The 17,402-nt window shown below is 44.0% G+C and overlaps 2 protein-coding genes across 2 annotated transcripts; both read left to right on the forward strand.

Moving 5' to 3' along the window:
- Positions 1-2,035: 2,035 nt before the first annotated feature.
- On the forward strand, positions 2,036-6,949 carry alx3 (ALX homeobox 3). Its single transcript, XM_037479524.2, has 4 exons — positions 2,036-2,415; positions 5,557-5,831; positions 5,927-6,052; positions 6,265-6,949. The coding sequence occupies exons 1-4, from the start codon at positions 2,064-2,066 to the stop codon at positions 6,610-6,612; spliced, it is 1,101 nt and encodes a 366-aa protein (XP_037335421.2). The 5' UTR covers positions 2,036-2,063; the 3' UTR covers positions 6,613-6,949.
- Positions 6,950-9,584: 2,635 nt separating this feature from the next.
- Positions 9,585-17,152, forward strand: rbm15 (RNA binding motif protein 15). Its single transcript, XM_037478094.2, has one exon. It carries the CDS (start codon positions 9,751-9,753, stop codon positions 12,304-12,306), a length of 2,556 nt encoding a protein of 851 aa, XP_037333991.2. The 5' UTR covers positions 9,585-9,750; the 3' UTR covers positions 12,307-17,152.
- The last annotated feature ends 250 nt before the right edge of the window (positions 17,153-17,402 follow it).

Below are 17,402 nucleotides of genomic sequence, written 5' to 3' on the forward strand. Positions count from 1 at the left end.
ATCCAAGTCTTGCAATTGGTGAAGCCATGGAAGTTTCGTTTTGTCATCATTTTATGAGTCTCTTAGTAAAGATAAGAAATGTCAAATCTCGGCACATAAGATGTTTTGTAACATGTGGTACTAATGATTTATTTTTAATTTTTTTTTTGGGGGGGGGGCATTAAGTTAGAATTAGTGAAGTTAACAATTCAAGCTCCATTGAAGCAACTTTAACACAATATTACTTGTTGCACAGCTTTCTTTTCTATATTGGATCTGTAACGTCAACTGCGGGACGCCTAAATACGGAATCAAATGGGGCTTTTCAGCCCAAATGGATCGCGTGTTTACACACTTGTCCATCAGCTGAGCAGCGCGCAGCATCAGGTATCCGCAGAGATGGCGAGATGTCCCCAAAACCAACGCGACTGGGTCTGAACCTGGTAAGTGCACTTTGTTTAGACTTGGTTTGTCCAGATCTGAGATAACATGTCATATCAAAAGCCTTTCATCTTGTTCCTGAGTCCAACTGCTTCTGATGAGTTTCGAGCGGCATGGTTAAAATAATACATCCTGCTCTGGAAAAAAAAGAAGCTTTTTTACCGTTTAATTAGGATGTTATTATTTTTATATTGGGTCTCATCAAAACAACTGTCAAGTGAAAAAATGAGTCATTGCATTAATTATAACGGTATTTTCTTGCATGCAATGGAAATGTTATGACCTGCAGGACTATTGTTTTACTGTTTCCATTATTTCTAAAAGACTTTCAGTATTATTCAATTGAGCCACAGGAAATCGGCACCACACTTTATGGCTGAACGATAAGGACACGGCAAAATAAACCACCGTGTCAGCGGAGACACCGGTAACAAAATCAGTGTTCTGAGTTAAATCTGATCACATATATTCACACTTAATAATGATAACGTTAAACATTGTCATTATGCATTGTTGTATCCTCGAGATTGCCCACAGAATAATGGTTTCGTTTCAATTAATATTTGACGCTAACGTTAAAGCGTTGGTTCGTCCTTTTAAATTAGGCCAATAGACAACCTCCGAAATCCAAAATATGTCGAGTTAGGTCCATACTTCATGGGATTCCTCCAATAAAAGCCCGTCTGCCATTGCGTTACATTGTGGCCCTTTTAACGAAATTGTTGACGGTGATGACAATACACGCATGTTGCGCTGAGTAGACCATGAAATAAATCATCTCAATGGATTTGCATAATGTGTATATTATGATCATGTTTATGACTGCTTGCCTGTGGGTTCGGTGTCCAATAGGCGGCGATCCAGATTAGTTTGACGGCGGCAGTCTTTTGGACTGAATACACATGCTTTTTACATGCATCAATCAATCTTTTTTTTTTTTAACATGGGTCCTTATTAATTGGCTGAAGAGAAACCGTGAATTTGGTCATTTGTTCCTTGGATTTCGTTCCTTTTCTTGGTTTGCGGAAGAGGGGACACGTGTAGCTACTTATTGGAAGTACAGTACACAAAAAAAATCTGATGAATTGGCTTAATGCGTTAGAAAGTCAGTCTGACAAAGACTAATACAAATGCCAACACCAAGTCCACTTGTGGAATATAAAATGTGATATGAATAAGTAAAACGAAATGGAGATGAAAAATAAAATAGGAACAGAAAACTATCATGACCGTCCCTGAAAAAACACACACCCAAATTTTGTGTATGTTTCTCCCTTCCTGCTTGATTTGGGGATGAGGCCCGTGACACTATGAAATAGGAATGAAATGGTTAATTGGGGGGATAGAAACCACACGTGATTGCATTTTTGGCGGATTAGAGCAGACTGCTGGATGCCACAATAAATACGACTCACATATTCTCTCTACCCCCCCCCCCCACACACACACACACACACACACACACACACACACACACAAACACACAATCACTCCCGCCCTGGTTTCACGGGTCTTTGTTTCTGATCTGTTAAATCCCACCCACTTGACATGGACACAGAAGAGAGAAAAAAATCGCCCCACTCCGGCGCCCACACTATCAGCGCCCATTCGCTGATGTCTGCGGTGCCTGCTGGACACGTAAGATGGAGACAGAGAGTTGTTTGCCTTTCTCTTCGCAGACCAGCAGGAGGACGCCAGATAACTCGCCCAGAGTAGAGCACAGCAGCTCTGGCTCTTTTCTCCCCTGCGATGAGCTGCAGAAACCCCCGCATCTTCCTCCTCCTCTCCCTCACCGCCTCAGCCTGCGTGGGGACCTGTACGCCGCCGCCATGGGAAGGTTTGGGGATGCTGCTGGGGACTTTACGCACGGCGCAGCGTCGGCCAACTCCCCCGCATCTCCGTCCAAGCACAGCAAGTTCTTGGAGGGTTTGAACCAGGATCAAAAGGGGGCAGTGATGAACGGCAAGGCAGCGTTTTATGAGAACAGCTCGGAAGGTGAGTACGGGAGAATGTTTGTGTGACAAAAAGAAAAAGGATTAAAAAAAAACACACACAAACTGATGGACTTATGAGAAATAGGAGCAAGAGCTTTGAATGAATCAAACACAAATAGCTTTACAATACAATTCATGTGAATAACTGATATTGTTTTGGTTGGGTTGTTTTTTTTATTGAAAATAACTAAGTAAAAGCATTTCTTTACAAATATTTTTAGGAAAACATTGTTGTGAGACAACGACGGGCGAATTAAGGTATATTGGGACATCAGGTAATTTGGGACAGCATGAGGAAAAAGCATTTGACTTCTTTGGTAAAGTTTGGGGTGCTAATACATTGCTCAGGACTAAAGTCACATGAGATAACGTAGGTGACATCACACAAGGAAAAAAGTCAAATGCTTTTTCCTTATGCCGTCCCAAATTACCTGATGTCCCAATATACCTGAATTCACCCTATACACTTGATCCTGTTCCATCTAGAGATTATTTAAATTCTATAAATCCGGTGGATCAGATTCCGTTTTTTAAAAATATCTGGTGAGTGCAATTACAACTAATAATTACACAAACGTGTTCATTGGTTTTAATTTTGCAACTCAAGGCCTGATTGCCGTAAAAATGTCAGCAAGTTATCTTTCACCAGACGTACCTAAATGGGAGAGGTTAAAGGTTAGCCTGGCAGAGAGTTTGGTGTGTCATCAGGCTACGAGTCAGGTCAATATTCACCTTAATATTTCAGTATTTTAGTCCTCGCCTGTAAGAAAGAAATCCGGCTAAAGTCTGCATATGATGAACCTGAAAAGGTTATGTGGTCTTTCACTTTATTTATTAATGGTTCTGCAAAGCAACAGAGGATATGAGCGCCGATAAGGTCTTCGGGATATCTGTGTCCACAATAATATACAACAGATTGATTCATGTGACTGCCAAAGACCCGAAGACGTCTTTTCCACGATGAGTTATGATAAGGGTCCCAGCTGCTCCGTGTGGAAGTGGGATTTTTTTGTATTACTTTACTTGGCTTTGAATTAGAAAAATACATTTTCTGTCGCACGCACACAAACACACACGTGCACACAGGATGCTGCGTGTGTGTGCGTGCGGGTGTGTTTGCGTGTATCTACCAATACTACTCTTTATTTGTGTATTTTGGTTTGTTCAACTTCAAAGGCAGACGTCTTCCTGTTTCGTCTACAGTGGGACGAGAGTTTATTGGTGGTGCGACACGTCAACACACATTTAAAACCTTCAACTGTCTTTAGCTCGAAAGTTTTTTCATCCAGCTTATAATGTATTTTTTTGCTGTTAATTCGTGCAAGTGTAATACAGAATTTCATGAACGAATTACGTGACTTTTCAATTAGTTTAAAAACAAATTAAAAAAACCTGCCAAACTCCGCTCAGAAAAGGACAAAAAATACAGATTATTTTTTAATAAATGGGATCTGCTATTTATTCTAAAATGTTTAGTACTTGACAATTTGGATTAATATGATTGATACTCTATTACATTGGCGTTCATGCCACGAAATAATCCAAACAAAATGTATAAGGGAATAATACATTTCTTGACTGACTCTTTTGTGAAGGCAGCAACATAAACTCAATTCCAACCTTAAATATTTGTTAGAAGCTATCTTTCATAATTATGAATCCTCTGCTATAATTATATTAAAACCAGTAAATATTATATCTTTTAAAGAAACCGGATGAAATTTAAAAGACTTAACTGCCGTTTTCCCCAAATTGAAAACGTAATGTAGAGAGCAAGAAGACTAGAAAAGAAGCCTCCATTTCTACTATTTCTTCTATTTCAGTGTAGAATTAATCCCCTAACTCACAGAATGATATTTCATTCTCCACATTTTGAATTCATCCTCTATTTTCCATTCACATAGATCTGGATTGTGCTGTTTGACAGAGTAAAAGCGACAATGTCTGGCGGCCCCAGTGTTATATCTCAACGGAGAATATTTTCATCATGACCTGCGTGTGAGGTTGGATCTAATGGTCATAAGGAAATTAATGCTGCCCTGAAAAGTGCTCTCTGTCGGGCACATATTGAATTAGGAGAATAACAAAGTAAGGCCCCTGCGTGCCTGCAGTTGGAGCCAGAGTGGTTTTGTTTTGGAGCTCAGGGTTAAACGTAATGAACATGGACAACAACATCAAAACACTGCAGGAGGGAACAGCCGTCCATGGTCCGTCAGCAAGAGGGAAAATAATGCTTTCAGATTTCCCTCCAATGTATCAATCATCAATCACGTGCTTTAGCAGGTAAATATTTGAATGTGTGTTTCTTTGGAAAGTGAAACCAAACATTTATTTTATTGTGTGGATTTATTTACCTTCCAAATGTGACAAATCGAATCACGTTTTTTAATTCAAACCAACTCACCAAGAGTTAACTTTGGTTTGCCTGAGATAATTCAATGAAAATGCTGTTTAGCTGAATTAGGGTTCCGTGTGTTTTTTCTCGGTGTCACAGTTCAGCTTCTTCTGATAGTCAGTTGGGGAATTAAATTGAGAAGCCTGCATAAAAATAACAAAACAAGAGATTCATGAATTTTTCATTAGAATGTTTGATGTGATCTTTTGTTTATTTCATTTGATAATAGTGTGCAATTATACGCCGTTGGTCCTAATATTTAACTTTTTCACTTTAGAGCCACAATGAGACTGTTTGCCTGGTGCCTCACATGCAAAGATGTGTTGCCCTGAAGCCCGCTGGTCTGTTGGTGATGTTTTTCAGGGTCCCACATGTTTTTTTGGCAACTTTGGAAAACCCTAAACAACATATACTTAGATCTGATCTAACCTTATGCAAACACAATCATTGTCATTGAATGTTTGGTCCTGGCTAAGATGGGCCGTACGAGCAATCCAGACAAAGTGAGACTGTTTAAACAAAGTATTTGATGGAGGATCAGATCTAAACAAAGCTGGAATTAAAATCAGAAGTTGATGATTACAAAATCATCCAGCAACCACCCTAAAAAATGTGCGGCGCCGTAAACTCAACCTACTATAAATATAAAAATGTGTCCAATTAATCCCTTTTGATGACGTAACAATAAAACAGTGTGTACATTTTTCAAAACATCAAACTTTCTCCCTCTTTGCCTTTATGTCTCAGTCAGAGAGAAAGCAGCCCCAAAGACCATGGGCTATCCCGGCATTGGCACAGACTGTTGTGGCAAGCTTAAAGAGCCGGGTGCCGCTCTGCAGGGGGACTTGATCGCAGACTCCATCGACCTGTCAGGCAAGAACAAGAAACGGCGCAATCGTACTACCTTCAGCACCTTCCAGCTGGAGGAGCTGGAGAAAGTCTTTCAGAAGACACACTACCCAGATGTGTACGCTCGGGAGCAGCTGGCCCTGAGGACCGAGCTCACTGAGGCCCGGGTTCAGGTGTGTGTGAGGGCGACTGACTCGTACATTACCCCTTTTGTTTCATATGCAAAAACCCCAAAGTTCCTGTAACCCAATATTTTTGTATTTGAAAGGTGTGGTTCCAGAACCGTAGAGCCAAGTGGAGGAAACGGGAACGCTATGGAAAGATCCAGGAGGTCCGCAACCACTTTGCGGCTACATATGATATCTCTCTGCTCCCTCGCCATGATGCGTACCAGGTAGGCCGCCGCAGATCTCACAAGACATACATGTTGTTGTTGAAGGTGTAGAAACAATAGATCCTGCTGTGAGAAGTTGTTTTGTTTTTGAAGCTCAATTAGACTTTTGCAGATTTTGTATCTTGATCTGGTGCCGACAGCAAAGTATGAAGGGTTTCCATTTTTATTTCTGCATGTGCATAATGTGTCATATCTTAAACCCTTCTCGTCAGATGCAGGGCAACCTGTGGGCTGGGGCGGCTCCGGGAGGGGGCGGGGGTTCAGGTCCTGGCTGTGTCCTGGGAGCGGACTCCATCCCCTCGTCGTGCATGAGTCCATACCCTCACCCCCACAGCAATCTGCAGGGCTTCATGGGCATGCCTTCGTCCCCCAGCCACCCCCACCACCACCACCCGCCTCACCATCCAGGCATCAATGGCCTCTACTCACTCCACAGCTTTCCGGGAGGCCTCGGGCCTCCTTCCATCGAGGGGCCCGAGGCTGACTACAAGCCGACGGGCCTCGTGGCTCTGCGTATGAAAGCCAAAGAGCCGGGCAGCATCCTCTCCTGGCCTACATGACCACTACAGTGCCAGCACCCCATTCTGCACTGAGCCAAAGCATATAAACAGTCCAACATATGACTCAAATAATTCCTCCTAACATTTATGTAAGCTTAGAGACTTTTCACAATTCAGAAGATTTTGGAATATGAATTTCAGGAACATTGAGGGCAACTGGAGCCTCTAGAACAAAAACCCAGTCCGTTAATAGGAACTTTATTGTTTCCATTTGTTGTTTGATGTCCTATTGTTGAGACCAAAGAAGAAAATTATTTAAGCATGTAAAAATTGTAAGTATGATTGTAATCATTGTTCTTTTTTCTCTGTTGTGCTTTATAGTGTGACCAGTAATAAAGGCCTCCATCTACATATTGCTTTTTTCAGTAGAAAACTATTTTTGGTGAAACGCGATTAAGAAAAAACAACAAGATCAAACTCAGTCGGAATTATTTTTGCCTCAATGGCTGTTAAAAGACAAAAGTCTGTGTCATCATGTTTAACTGGGAATATGCTTTACAGGCTACGGCTGCCAAAACATGAGGATTTCTGCCACGCAGGAAAAGAGCTTTTTCTCTATTTGGAAAGTGCACAGAGAGACCGTACATGTGCAGCAGATACTTTGGCCTCACTTCAAGAGCCCTTCAGGTGGCACCTCATGGATCAGAGGCGAGTGGCAGGTTCATTAATGTAAAGTTAACTCAGTGACCACACTCCACTATTCATGATAAAGTAAGCCTCCCTCAGAAGGATGGCCTCTTGTTGAGCCATTTATCATTCACATCTGGCATCAGTGGTAGTCCAGACCAACTGAGTAATGACTTTCAGTTTAATAGAATAAATTGGGGTTACCATGGCCCACTGAAGCCATTTGTCATGATACAAAAAAATGTATATGACAAATACAAATCTGTGTCTTGCTAAGTCCAAAATGTATTCTGAATGCAATCTTAATAGTCCGTTTCAGGAAAATCTCCTTCCCCAAACATTGTTCTTAAATGTAAAGAAACACTGAATTGCACTGTACCATCCAGTCACTGGAAAATGACTGAATACCAACATATCAATGTCAGATGAGTGAACATTTAAATCTGTGAGAGACGGAGAACGCAGCTAGAGTTGAGATAAAAGACGGTTCCCCTGGTGAACAAAGCCGTTCGAAGCACCACTTGCTCCCCTGAAATGCATACGGCTTACCAGAGACTATCCTGCCTCTCCTTTCCTTTTGCCCGCTCCACTCCACAGCCATGACGGGGCGGCTCAGCAGCCGTTCCCAGAGCCCGCGCCGGAGTTTTGTGTGAGCCACTAACATGTGGTTCCAATAAAAGAATGCACAAACCCATCAGAAACACTTTCCACACCCACAGCTTCAGATTCCAGCCAGGCCCTGGGAGACGGCAGCTCTTACTGCAGTTACATAGTCCCCTGATTAAATCCCAGATTAAGTGGAGGAGATAAGGAGACCTGTCAGTAGGGATAAGGGATTGAGGAGATGGCCATCTTTAGGAAAGCTGAAGAAATGGAAGATGGTGGATCAGTGCTCATTTTGAGTATTTATTTTATACGGTTAAATAAATCTGCCAAAGCAAAAGAATAGACTCAGTGGCTTAGCAAATCTGATGTGTTAACTCTTGAACACTGTCAGGTTGGGTGTAAAATAATAGATATGTATATATAGCAATATGTATATATGCAGTATGGTAGTCAAAAACAAGACCAAATGGAAGTACTTCATCTTATAAGTTTTGAAGTAGTCATTTAAGTTACAGTGGTATGCACTTTGATCTGTATTGGGTCAATACATCAAGTCTGACATATGATGTCAGAAATGAAATGAAAAATGTTGGTAACTCTGGGCGGACTTAATAACTCAGCATCTTTCTGTGTGAGGGTCATTGGGTGAAAACTGTCACTTGAATTTGAAAATTACTATATTCTTAGCCTCATTAATGGACAATCTGATTTAATGCTCATTAAAATCTGTACAGCTGCCTGCTGGCCACTGCTCTGAGCTTTGATCCCAACCAGATTTATCTTGGCCTTGAAGTGCAGCTATTGTGACAGAACAGATCCTTGTTTTTGAAGTAATTGGACTTCATTAACGTTTTTCCACACAGCCAAACAATGTGGTTGCACAGTACGGCTGTCTCTGTAACACAGTCAAACTGTCGTGGAGGCAGGCGCGTTCAACACAGTCTGCCATTAAGTATTTAGCTGCTTCAAGATGTTGAGCTTAATTTAACAATGGGTCAATTGCAGGATTTAAAAAAAAATGTGGCCATACTAAGTTGACTATTTAAATTTCAAGTGCACAACATATTTTTTACCAATCCTAAAACACACACATACATCTTATTTCATTATGATGAAAACATTCCTTTGACTCCGAAAATAACTCGAATGAAGGAGAAGAATAGGACAAACCCTAATCTATTTTAATGTTCTTTCCATCTAAAAATAGGAATTGAGAAGTTACATATTGAAAATGCCTGAAGGATATCAAATCAACCCACAAAACAAGCATCACAAGTTGTTGATCAGTAGCTTGTTTTTGGGTCCAATGCCATTCTTAAGGATACGTATTTTCACTGCATTGTGCTCTTCGAGTTACTGTTCAATTACTGCCACCTTGTGGTATTAGGTCGGCATATTTAAAAGTGTAAACACATTTCACATACATTTGAATAGTTATGTACTTTGAATGGTGATTGAAAAGAAAACAGTGACTGCTGACAAAATTCCAATGACACATTCACAATGCCCTGCCACCCATGTAAATGTCCCAAATAAACAACTAGCTTGTTGTGCATATATTGTTTAGTATTGAGCATTGACTCATAATAAGGCTACAGAGAGTGATGGTGTTTCGTGTATATTGGCGATAAATATAAAAGTGAAAACGCATAAATACACATCCACGTTTAAACGTCCCAGTGGATGACTGACATGCGCTTAAAAGTTTTCCACCCTGTTTTTTAACCAATCGGGTCGCAGGGGCGGGCCTTCACGTTAATCTGTACAAAATGGCGACTGTTGTTGTTTTGCTGCAGGGTCAGTGAATAAATCCGCTTTTTTCATTTCAATAATTCTCTGTACACTACGGCGGAAACAGCAATTAAAACCCCTGCTGTCCCGAGGGCCGGCTCCGTGTGGACTGAAATGAAAGGTAAAGAGCGGTCGCCGATCAAAAAACGCTCCCGGGCCTTGGACGATATACGAGACAGGGGAGGATGCCACCCGACCAGCAAGAAAATGGGGGCTCTCTCCGTTTCCAGTGGGAGTAATAATGGAAATAGCTCGACCAAAAGCGACGGCGGCTCGACGAGAAGGAGTTTACTCGGGGAAAAAAGAGACAGGGACTTTGACGGCCACAGTCGGACTGCAAATAACCACAGTTGTCAGTCAGCTGCCGCCAGCTCCATCGGCAAAAACCACAACCTAAGCCTGACGCTGGACTTAGCCTCGCCGAGGACCGCTTCCCGGGGGGAGCAGCGGGTGCAGCCGCCCAGCACCGAGAGTGAGTACAAAACCCTCAAAATAAGCGACCTCGGCACCCAGCTGAGCGACGAAGACATAGAGGACGGACTCTTTCACGAGTTTAAAAAATTCGGCGACGTGAGCGTTAAAATCAGCCGTAGCAACGACGAGCGGATAGCCTTCGTGAACTTCAGGAAGCCGGAGGACGCCCGCGCCGCCAAGCACGCGAGGGGGCGGTTGGTGCTCTACGATCGTCCGTTAAAAATCGAGGCGGTGTACATCAACCGGAGGAGAAGCCGCTCCCCGGTGGAGAGGGACCTGTACGGCGCGGCTCAAGGCCACAGACACTTGCAGAGACCCCTCTCGCCCACCGGGCTCGGATACAGAGACTACCGGCTGCAGCAGCTGGCCCTGGGGCGGCTCCCGCCTCCCCCGCCGCCGCCGCCTTTGCCCCGAGAGCTGGAGCGGGAGCGGGAGTTCGCCCTGTTCGAGGCCCGGGCGCGTCCGGCTTTCATAGCGGAGCGAGCGGCGTTCCGTGAGGAGGATTTCATATCGCCAGAAGACGACCAAAGAGCCAACAGGACGTTGTTTTTAGGCAACCTGGACATTTCCGTCACCGAGGCAGACCTGAGGAGAGCTTTTGACAGGTTCGGGGTCATCACCGAGGTGGACATCAAAAGACCCACGCGAGGACAGACCAGCACGTATGGATTTCTGAAATTTGAGAATCTTGACATGGCCCACCGGGCTAAACTTAGTATGTCGGGCAAAATAGTAGGCCACAACCCCATAAAGATAGGTTATGGGAAAGCTACTCCCACCACGCGCCTTTGGGTGGGTGGACTGGGACCCTGGGTACCTGTAGCTGCCCTAGCGAGAGAGTTTGACCGCTTTGGCACCATAAGGACCATTGACTACAGAAAGGGGGACACTTGGGCCTACATCCAGTACGAAAGTTTGGATGCCGCACAGGCGGCATGCACACACATGAGGGGCTTTCCGCTGGGAGGTCCAGAGAGAAGACTTCGAGTAGACTTTGCTGACACTGAGCATCGTTACCAGCAGCAGTTCCTGCAGCCTCTCCCAATCCCACCGTTTGACATGGTGGCCGAATCATTTGTCCATCGTGCAACACCTGAACCCCTGCGGGTCAGGGAACGGACTCCACCGCCACTTCACTTTAGGGAAAGAGAGCTCTTTCCTGGAACTGAGTGGCCCAATCCAGCTATTCGTGATCGGGTACGCGCTTCCCCTTTCGAGCCCCTGGAGCACTTGGAACGTGAGCGGCGGGCGCGGGAGCCGTGGTCTCTGGAGCGAGAGCTGCAGGGACGAGAACCTGCACGCAAACGGCGCTTAATGGAGGACGGACGCCACTTAGACCACTCTCCTGACAGCACGGAGAGGACAGTGAGGCGTAGGCGTGCTTCTCCAGATGGCAGTCCTGGAGGCAGCAGCAGAGATGGCGGGCGCTTCAGCGACTCGGAGCGCCCTCTGCGGGCCGAGAGACCCTCTCCAGCACAAGAACGTCACGGCAGCCTGGAAAGAGGTGTGGCCGAGCGGAGACTCAAAAGCCAGATACTCTCCGACAAGGGCGCGCCAAGCAGCACCGTTTCAGCGGTTGGAGAGCGCAAGCGCAAAGCCGGCGACGTTGGTAAAGGGCCGGCCAAAAGAGAACGTTCTGAGATCAATTCCAAGGGAGGCCAGCTGTCCAAACCCGTCGGCACAAAACTCGGCTTGGCCTGGCACGGTATGCTGCTGCTCAAGAACAGCAATTTCCCAGCCAACATGCACCTGCTGGAGGGCGATCACAACGTGGCCAGCGACCTGCTCATCGAGGGCACCTCCGGGCGGCAGGTGAGCGAGCTCAAGATCACCCAACGTCTCCGTCTGGACCAGCCCAAGCTCGACGAGGTGTCCCGGCGCATCAAGGTGGCGGGTCCCGGTGGCTACGCCATCCTGCTGGCAGTTCCTGGCACCACAGAGGATTCGTCTACGTCCGACCCCGCGGCCTCCACTCAGCGCCCGCTCCGTAACCTGGTGTCCTACCTCAACCAAAAACAAGCCGCGGGAGTCATCAGCCTACCTGTGGGAGGGAGCAGAGATAAGGACAACACGGGGGTGCTTCATGCTTTCCCCCCCTGTGATTTCTCCCAGCAGTTCCTGGATTCCTCTGCCAAAGCTCTGGCTAAAAGTGAAGAGGACTATTTGGTCATGATTGTGGTTCGTGGAGCATCTTAAAAAAAAAAAAAAAAAAAAGGAAAAGAAAAAAAAGGAACACACAGAAGTTCAAGTGGTGTAAAAAAAAAAGAAAAAAAAAAAGAAAGAAAAAAAAAGAATCTGCTGTATGTCAGTAACTATTGCATGCTGCGTGTTCTGCATTATGGCGTACACTAGTATGGTCCTTGAGTGTTTCTATGTTACCATGTAATCCACTGAAATAACAAACCCTGCCCTCAAACTGAACTAAAAGGATGTGTGTATTTGAACTTATTTTCGAAAGGGTGAAGGAATTGCTCAGAGTCATAAACCTGCAGTAACTCAGTCCAAACATATTAACACAGTAAAATATGAGGAGCATTTGTTAAATAAGTTTAATTTACGAAGAGATGAGGCGTATAGAAAACATTTTTTGACTAATTGAAAGTTTTAAAAACTGAGCTCTCCAACTCTACTACAAGAAAATAACAAAATAATTTAGATATGCACTTAGTAGACACAATATCACCCCACTACAAAGAGACCACAAACAATGGCCTCCCAAGCTACAATAGTGTGGAGGATGCACCTCCCTCACTCTGTTAACAACAAAGGTCACGTTTTCTCCACCCTATTATACTGCATTGCCTTAGATGGTATGGGGGTTATTGGGTCTAACCCCTGTGTAGGCATTGGCACGAGGAGAACTTCAGAAACATCCTTTTCCAAGGATTTAAATGACAATGTATTCATATTTCTACCACTGAGCATGACACTTTTTAATCAACGGTTCTCAGTGGAGGTGGAGTGAATGTTTTGGTCCAAAGCTAGTCAAGAGGAAAAAAATCCCGGTATCATTTTAAAGGTCAAAACGTGTCGCAAAACCTTTCTCAAGCACAACATTCAACAGCTGTGTGAAAGGCGCGTGTCGTGCTGCAAGGGTTGTGCGACGTGTTTTCAACTTTGATGTGCTCACACCGGCCTGCATGTATGTGCTCTCAAAGCTGTAAAACATTTTGGTCACCAGTTTAAAGTATCTCCCGATTACACCGGTACATTTCAGTCCCTAATGCTGTGAATTCTGTTTAGAAAGAAACTCAGATTGTGTTCAGGTTCACGGTTCGGTTTTGAGAACATCTGTTATTAATGTGTTTCTCAGTATTGGATCATCAAGTTTCAAGATAGACAACGAGCTGCGTGTGTGTCCACTGGTAAAACTAAACTGCTTTACCAGTATTACCAGTCGTCCACAAAGTCAGTTCTTTGTGGACATCTGAATACATTCAGATGTGATATTTCTGCCCAGGGAACAGCCCATAACACAATAACCATAGCCTAGTAAAGCAAATACTAACATGTTGTTCATATTTTTTACTTCATATTTTATTTTGTGCATCCCTACCTTTAGAAATGGTTGTGTAATGTGATCTATGAAAAACTACAGTAGTAATGGATAAAAAAAAAAGCGTAGAGTTTTGTGTTGTTTCATTTATTGCTCTGAAATCGGTAGGTCCTCAAATAATATTATTAGTCAGTTTTATTAATACGTTGGTTCAAAGTGAAAACCTGCTCTTTGTTCAGTGAGTAGGTCTGAGGAATTCTAAAGTTTTAGAAACACGTTCATGTTGCAATTCTTTTAGAGGTTTTAATTTGACACTACTTGACCCGCCAACATGCTCTCAACTCTCAAGGCCTACTTATCCAATTCTGTTTCGCCATTGTATGTTTGTCATGCAATAGAAAATTGCTGATTTATGGTTTGATATGTATTGAAAACATTTAATGTGTCAGAAAATTGCTATGTGTGAACATCACACCCACTTCAACGTTGGACTCGGAGACGAAAGCCTCTGCAGAGAAGCTGTTTGTGAGTCCTCACTAATGAGGCAAACTTTAAGTTGTGTATCCCGACTGCACCTGTGATGACTTCTGTTTTAAATGGAAAAATGAGCAATGTACACTTTGATGTCATGGGAGAGGAAAATCCATAGAGCCCATGCGAAGCTGTTCACATACCTGCAAGTGCGTTTGGGCACTTAATGTGACCGATTATCAATAAATTGTTCATTTGAAGGGAAACCTGTTTCTTCGATGGAAGTGAATTGAAGAAACACGCTGCCATACCTTATTGTGTTTCAACGGAGTTGTCACTTGAGATTCTGTTTCTGCACACGTGGGAGACAACTTGCAGTTTGTTTAGCACCAGTGAAGAGAGACCCCCGCCTCCCCCCCCCCCCCCCCCCGTCTCCTGCCACCTGTACCGCTCAAGGATCGGCCTGCTCTGAGCTCACTAAGTTGCCCATCATAAATTACTCCCCCCCCCCCCCCACGAATCTCCGTTCCTCTGTCAACGTTTTCCTGGACAGGATGGAGGAGCCTTCTCTGCCGGTCGCTCGCAGCCAGCCTGCGGTGCGACACGTTGGCTGGCGCACACAGCCGCGCAGCTCGTGCAGGGTCCGGGGGCAGGAGCCAATGGCAGCACGCGGCAGTGACCTGTTGTCTCGTTACTCTAAACGCTCCGTGTGGCTCGCACCTGGTCCGGAATCGGAGCTGAGGAAAATCCCACCACCGGCCGTCACGCACGCCACTCAGGAGGTTGTGTGTGACGCCTCATTCGAGCTGAACCACTGGGGTGATTTGTCTTGATTGCTCTTTGCCCGGTTATGATTTGATTTGACTTAATCAGGGAAGAGGATTGGCCCAGACCCTCAGCTAGGAATATTGTTCACCACCGTCTCCGGGTTCTCCGCCGATCGAACCGTCTCCGAGGAGACGAGCGAAGACGTGCGTTTGTGGAGCCCAAGCAGTGTTACATCATCACCCGAGGTGCGCTGCAGCGTGGAGATGAAGTACCAGCGGCCCAAATTGTTTTCCCTTTTTTCACTCTTCTGGAAGTAATCCACACTGCGGACCCCTACTCTCCTCCAAATTCCTCCAGCAGACTTGTTTATTTTGCCAACGTCTTTTAAAAAAAAAAAAAAATCATTTTAAGGCCACTTACCACAGGAAAGAAAAATGCCATTTCCTCCTCCCTTTTAGTCATACTAATGTGAAAACAGATGGTGTGTAGAAGGACCTCTGACTTCACTAGAGAAACATTGAGGACCGTGGAGCTCCTGCTTTCCTCTCACGGTCTACCTGACAAATCACACTCACGCACACCAGACACCCGGGACGGGTCGCTCTTTGACTGCTGTATAGAAAGGACACCAGGGTGAGTAACGGAGAGAGAGAGAGAGAGAGTGCTGTCTGCCGGGTCTGTATCGGTGGCTTAGGCAGCACTGGTAAGTATAAAGTGTTAACACCACACACTTCATAATAACACATGCAAGATGGCACAGTCGTTTTTTAGCCAGAGATATTACTGAGGTCATTTTCACTGACGGCAGAATTCCTATTGTGAGAGAACGGGGTGATTTTAACAACAACAACTCATCGCACAGAGTGCTGCTCCCATCAGCAGATTGCAAATCAACTCAACCGAGGTACATGCTGTGATAGTGGACATTTTTCTTGTATAATTCATGCAGATGGGTTTGTTCAAATGAATTGACATTGCTATTGCAGTTGGTCTACCAAATGTAATCCTTATCAATCAACGTTCATGTTGGCACTCTTCAAAAACCCAAATAGCCAAATAGTACGGGAAAAGTCTTCAGGATTTAAAATGGTTAATATCTCCTTTAAGACACATTCTTTCATATGTAGCATTGTGAGTAGGCCACTTGTCAGCAAAGACAATATTATTCAAAGAAAATGTGTTGGATTGTTTTTTATTTAACCCTAAAGCATTAACGTCAGTTAGGCCAATGTCCTTTAAAGGAAAGGGACTTTAGGCAAAAGGAAATATTCCTTGCATTCAAAGATGTCAATTAGTAAAGGTCACAAATGAAAGCCTCCAGTCAATATAGTCAAGAACATGAATGTGAGATTTAAAATAGGCTCAGTGACCTTTTTAAATCCATCACACCCCATTAGTTAGAAATCCAAATGTCGATAGTGAAAACAAAATGAATCTGTGGACAATACTTGGCTGTTTCACTGGTACCAGAATGCTGTCTCTTTGCTCTGCTGCCCGTCTACTGGGGCTGTGTGAGCAGCTGTATGCGCTGTTTGTCATAGCGGGTCAAACAGAGGTATGCACATTAACAAATCAATAGATCGAGGAGCAAGAATGCACAATGCTTCACAAATGACCAGATAGGACCTCTTATGCCCTCTCAAAACAAGGAAGGGTTAAAGGCTACTTTGTGAAATCAATAGACCAACATCTGGAGAAAAGAAGTTGTTCCGAGTCAACAGATTAGCAGATAAGAGTCGTTACCTCTAATGCGCTGTGTGTGTGTATGTAGGTACCAATCATTTTGGGCTAGTGTTCAACCGAACATTCACCTCGGTTCCACACATCTCTTTTCTCATGTAATGATGCGGTTGGAAAGAGCAATGATTTGACTACTGGACAAACATTAATCCACAATGTTTCACTTGATTAATCAACCAAGCCATGCTAATTGCGGTGCGTAAGCACCCACTTGAATATGATGTCGCTAACCAGCACAAACAATACATTTCTTTTGACTTGAAACTGCTGCCGTGATTAAAACATGTTTTACATGTGTTTCCTTTACAGAGTCACACTGGACAGCAGGACATCCGTTTGTTTGCAACACCCACACGCGATGTCATCTACTGTAAGTAACCTGTTTACTTTAATTAACAGTGCATCAACAATCTGAATCACATGAAATGTTGAGGTCTTTTTTTACCATATGAAATAAATACAAGCATTTGTTGGGTCGACCGGAGATTAATGTAAACGGTCTGAATAATTTTGTTTGATCATGTCAGTGTGTCTAGAAAAATGTGTCAATAAAATATGTAAAAGATGTTTCTCCTTGTGAGTGTTTTCCTCCCGGAGAGACAGACGTTGGTGTGGTATCAGTTCATTTATTATCTGAATCAAACAAAAGCAGACTCCAGTCATATGCCAGTTCTTTTCAGCTGACTGCGCACTATTACAAGGCTTAAAAAAAGAGCTCAAAGAATGACCTTGGATATCTATGATTGGTTAAGCATATTTTTTAAACAATCAGTTCAAACGTCCAGGAGACAGCGTACTGACATAACAGTGCTTTACC

The sequence above is a fragment of the Pungitius pungitius genome, chromosome 1, assembly GCF_949316345.1.
Source record: "Pungitius pungitius chromosome 1, fPunPun2.1, whole genome shotgun sequence".
Lineage (NCBI taxonomy): Eukaryota > Metazoa > Chordata > Actinopteri > Perciformes > Gasterosteidae > Pungitius > Pungitius pungitius.

Excerpts from the sequence above, each read along its gene's own strand:
- rbm15 (XM_037478094.2), top strand. The coding sequence starts at position 9,751 with ATGAAAGGTAAAGAGCGGTCGCCGATCAAAAAACGCTCCCGGGCCTTG.
- alx3 (XM_037479524.2), top strand. The coding sequence starts at position 2,064 with ATGGAGACAGAGAGTTGTTTGCCTTTCTCTTCGCAGACCAGCAGGAGG. Across the intron at positions 2,416-5,556 it reads TTATGAGAACAGCTCGGAAG|TCAGAGAGAAAGCAGCCCCA; the intron begins GTGAGTACGGGA and ends TTTATGTCTCAG. Across the intron at positions 6,053-6,264 it reads CTCGCCATGATGCGTACCAG|ATGCAGGGCAACCTGTGGGC; the intron begins GTAGGCCGCCGC and ends CCTTCTCGTCAG.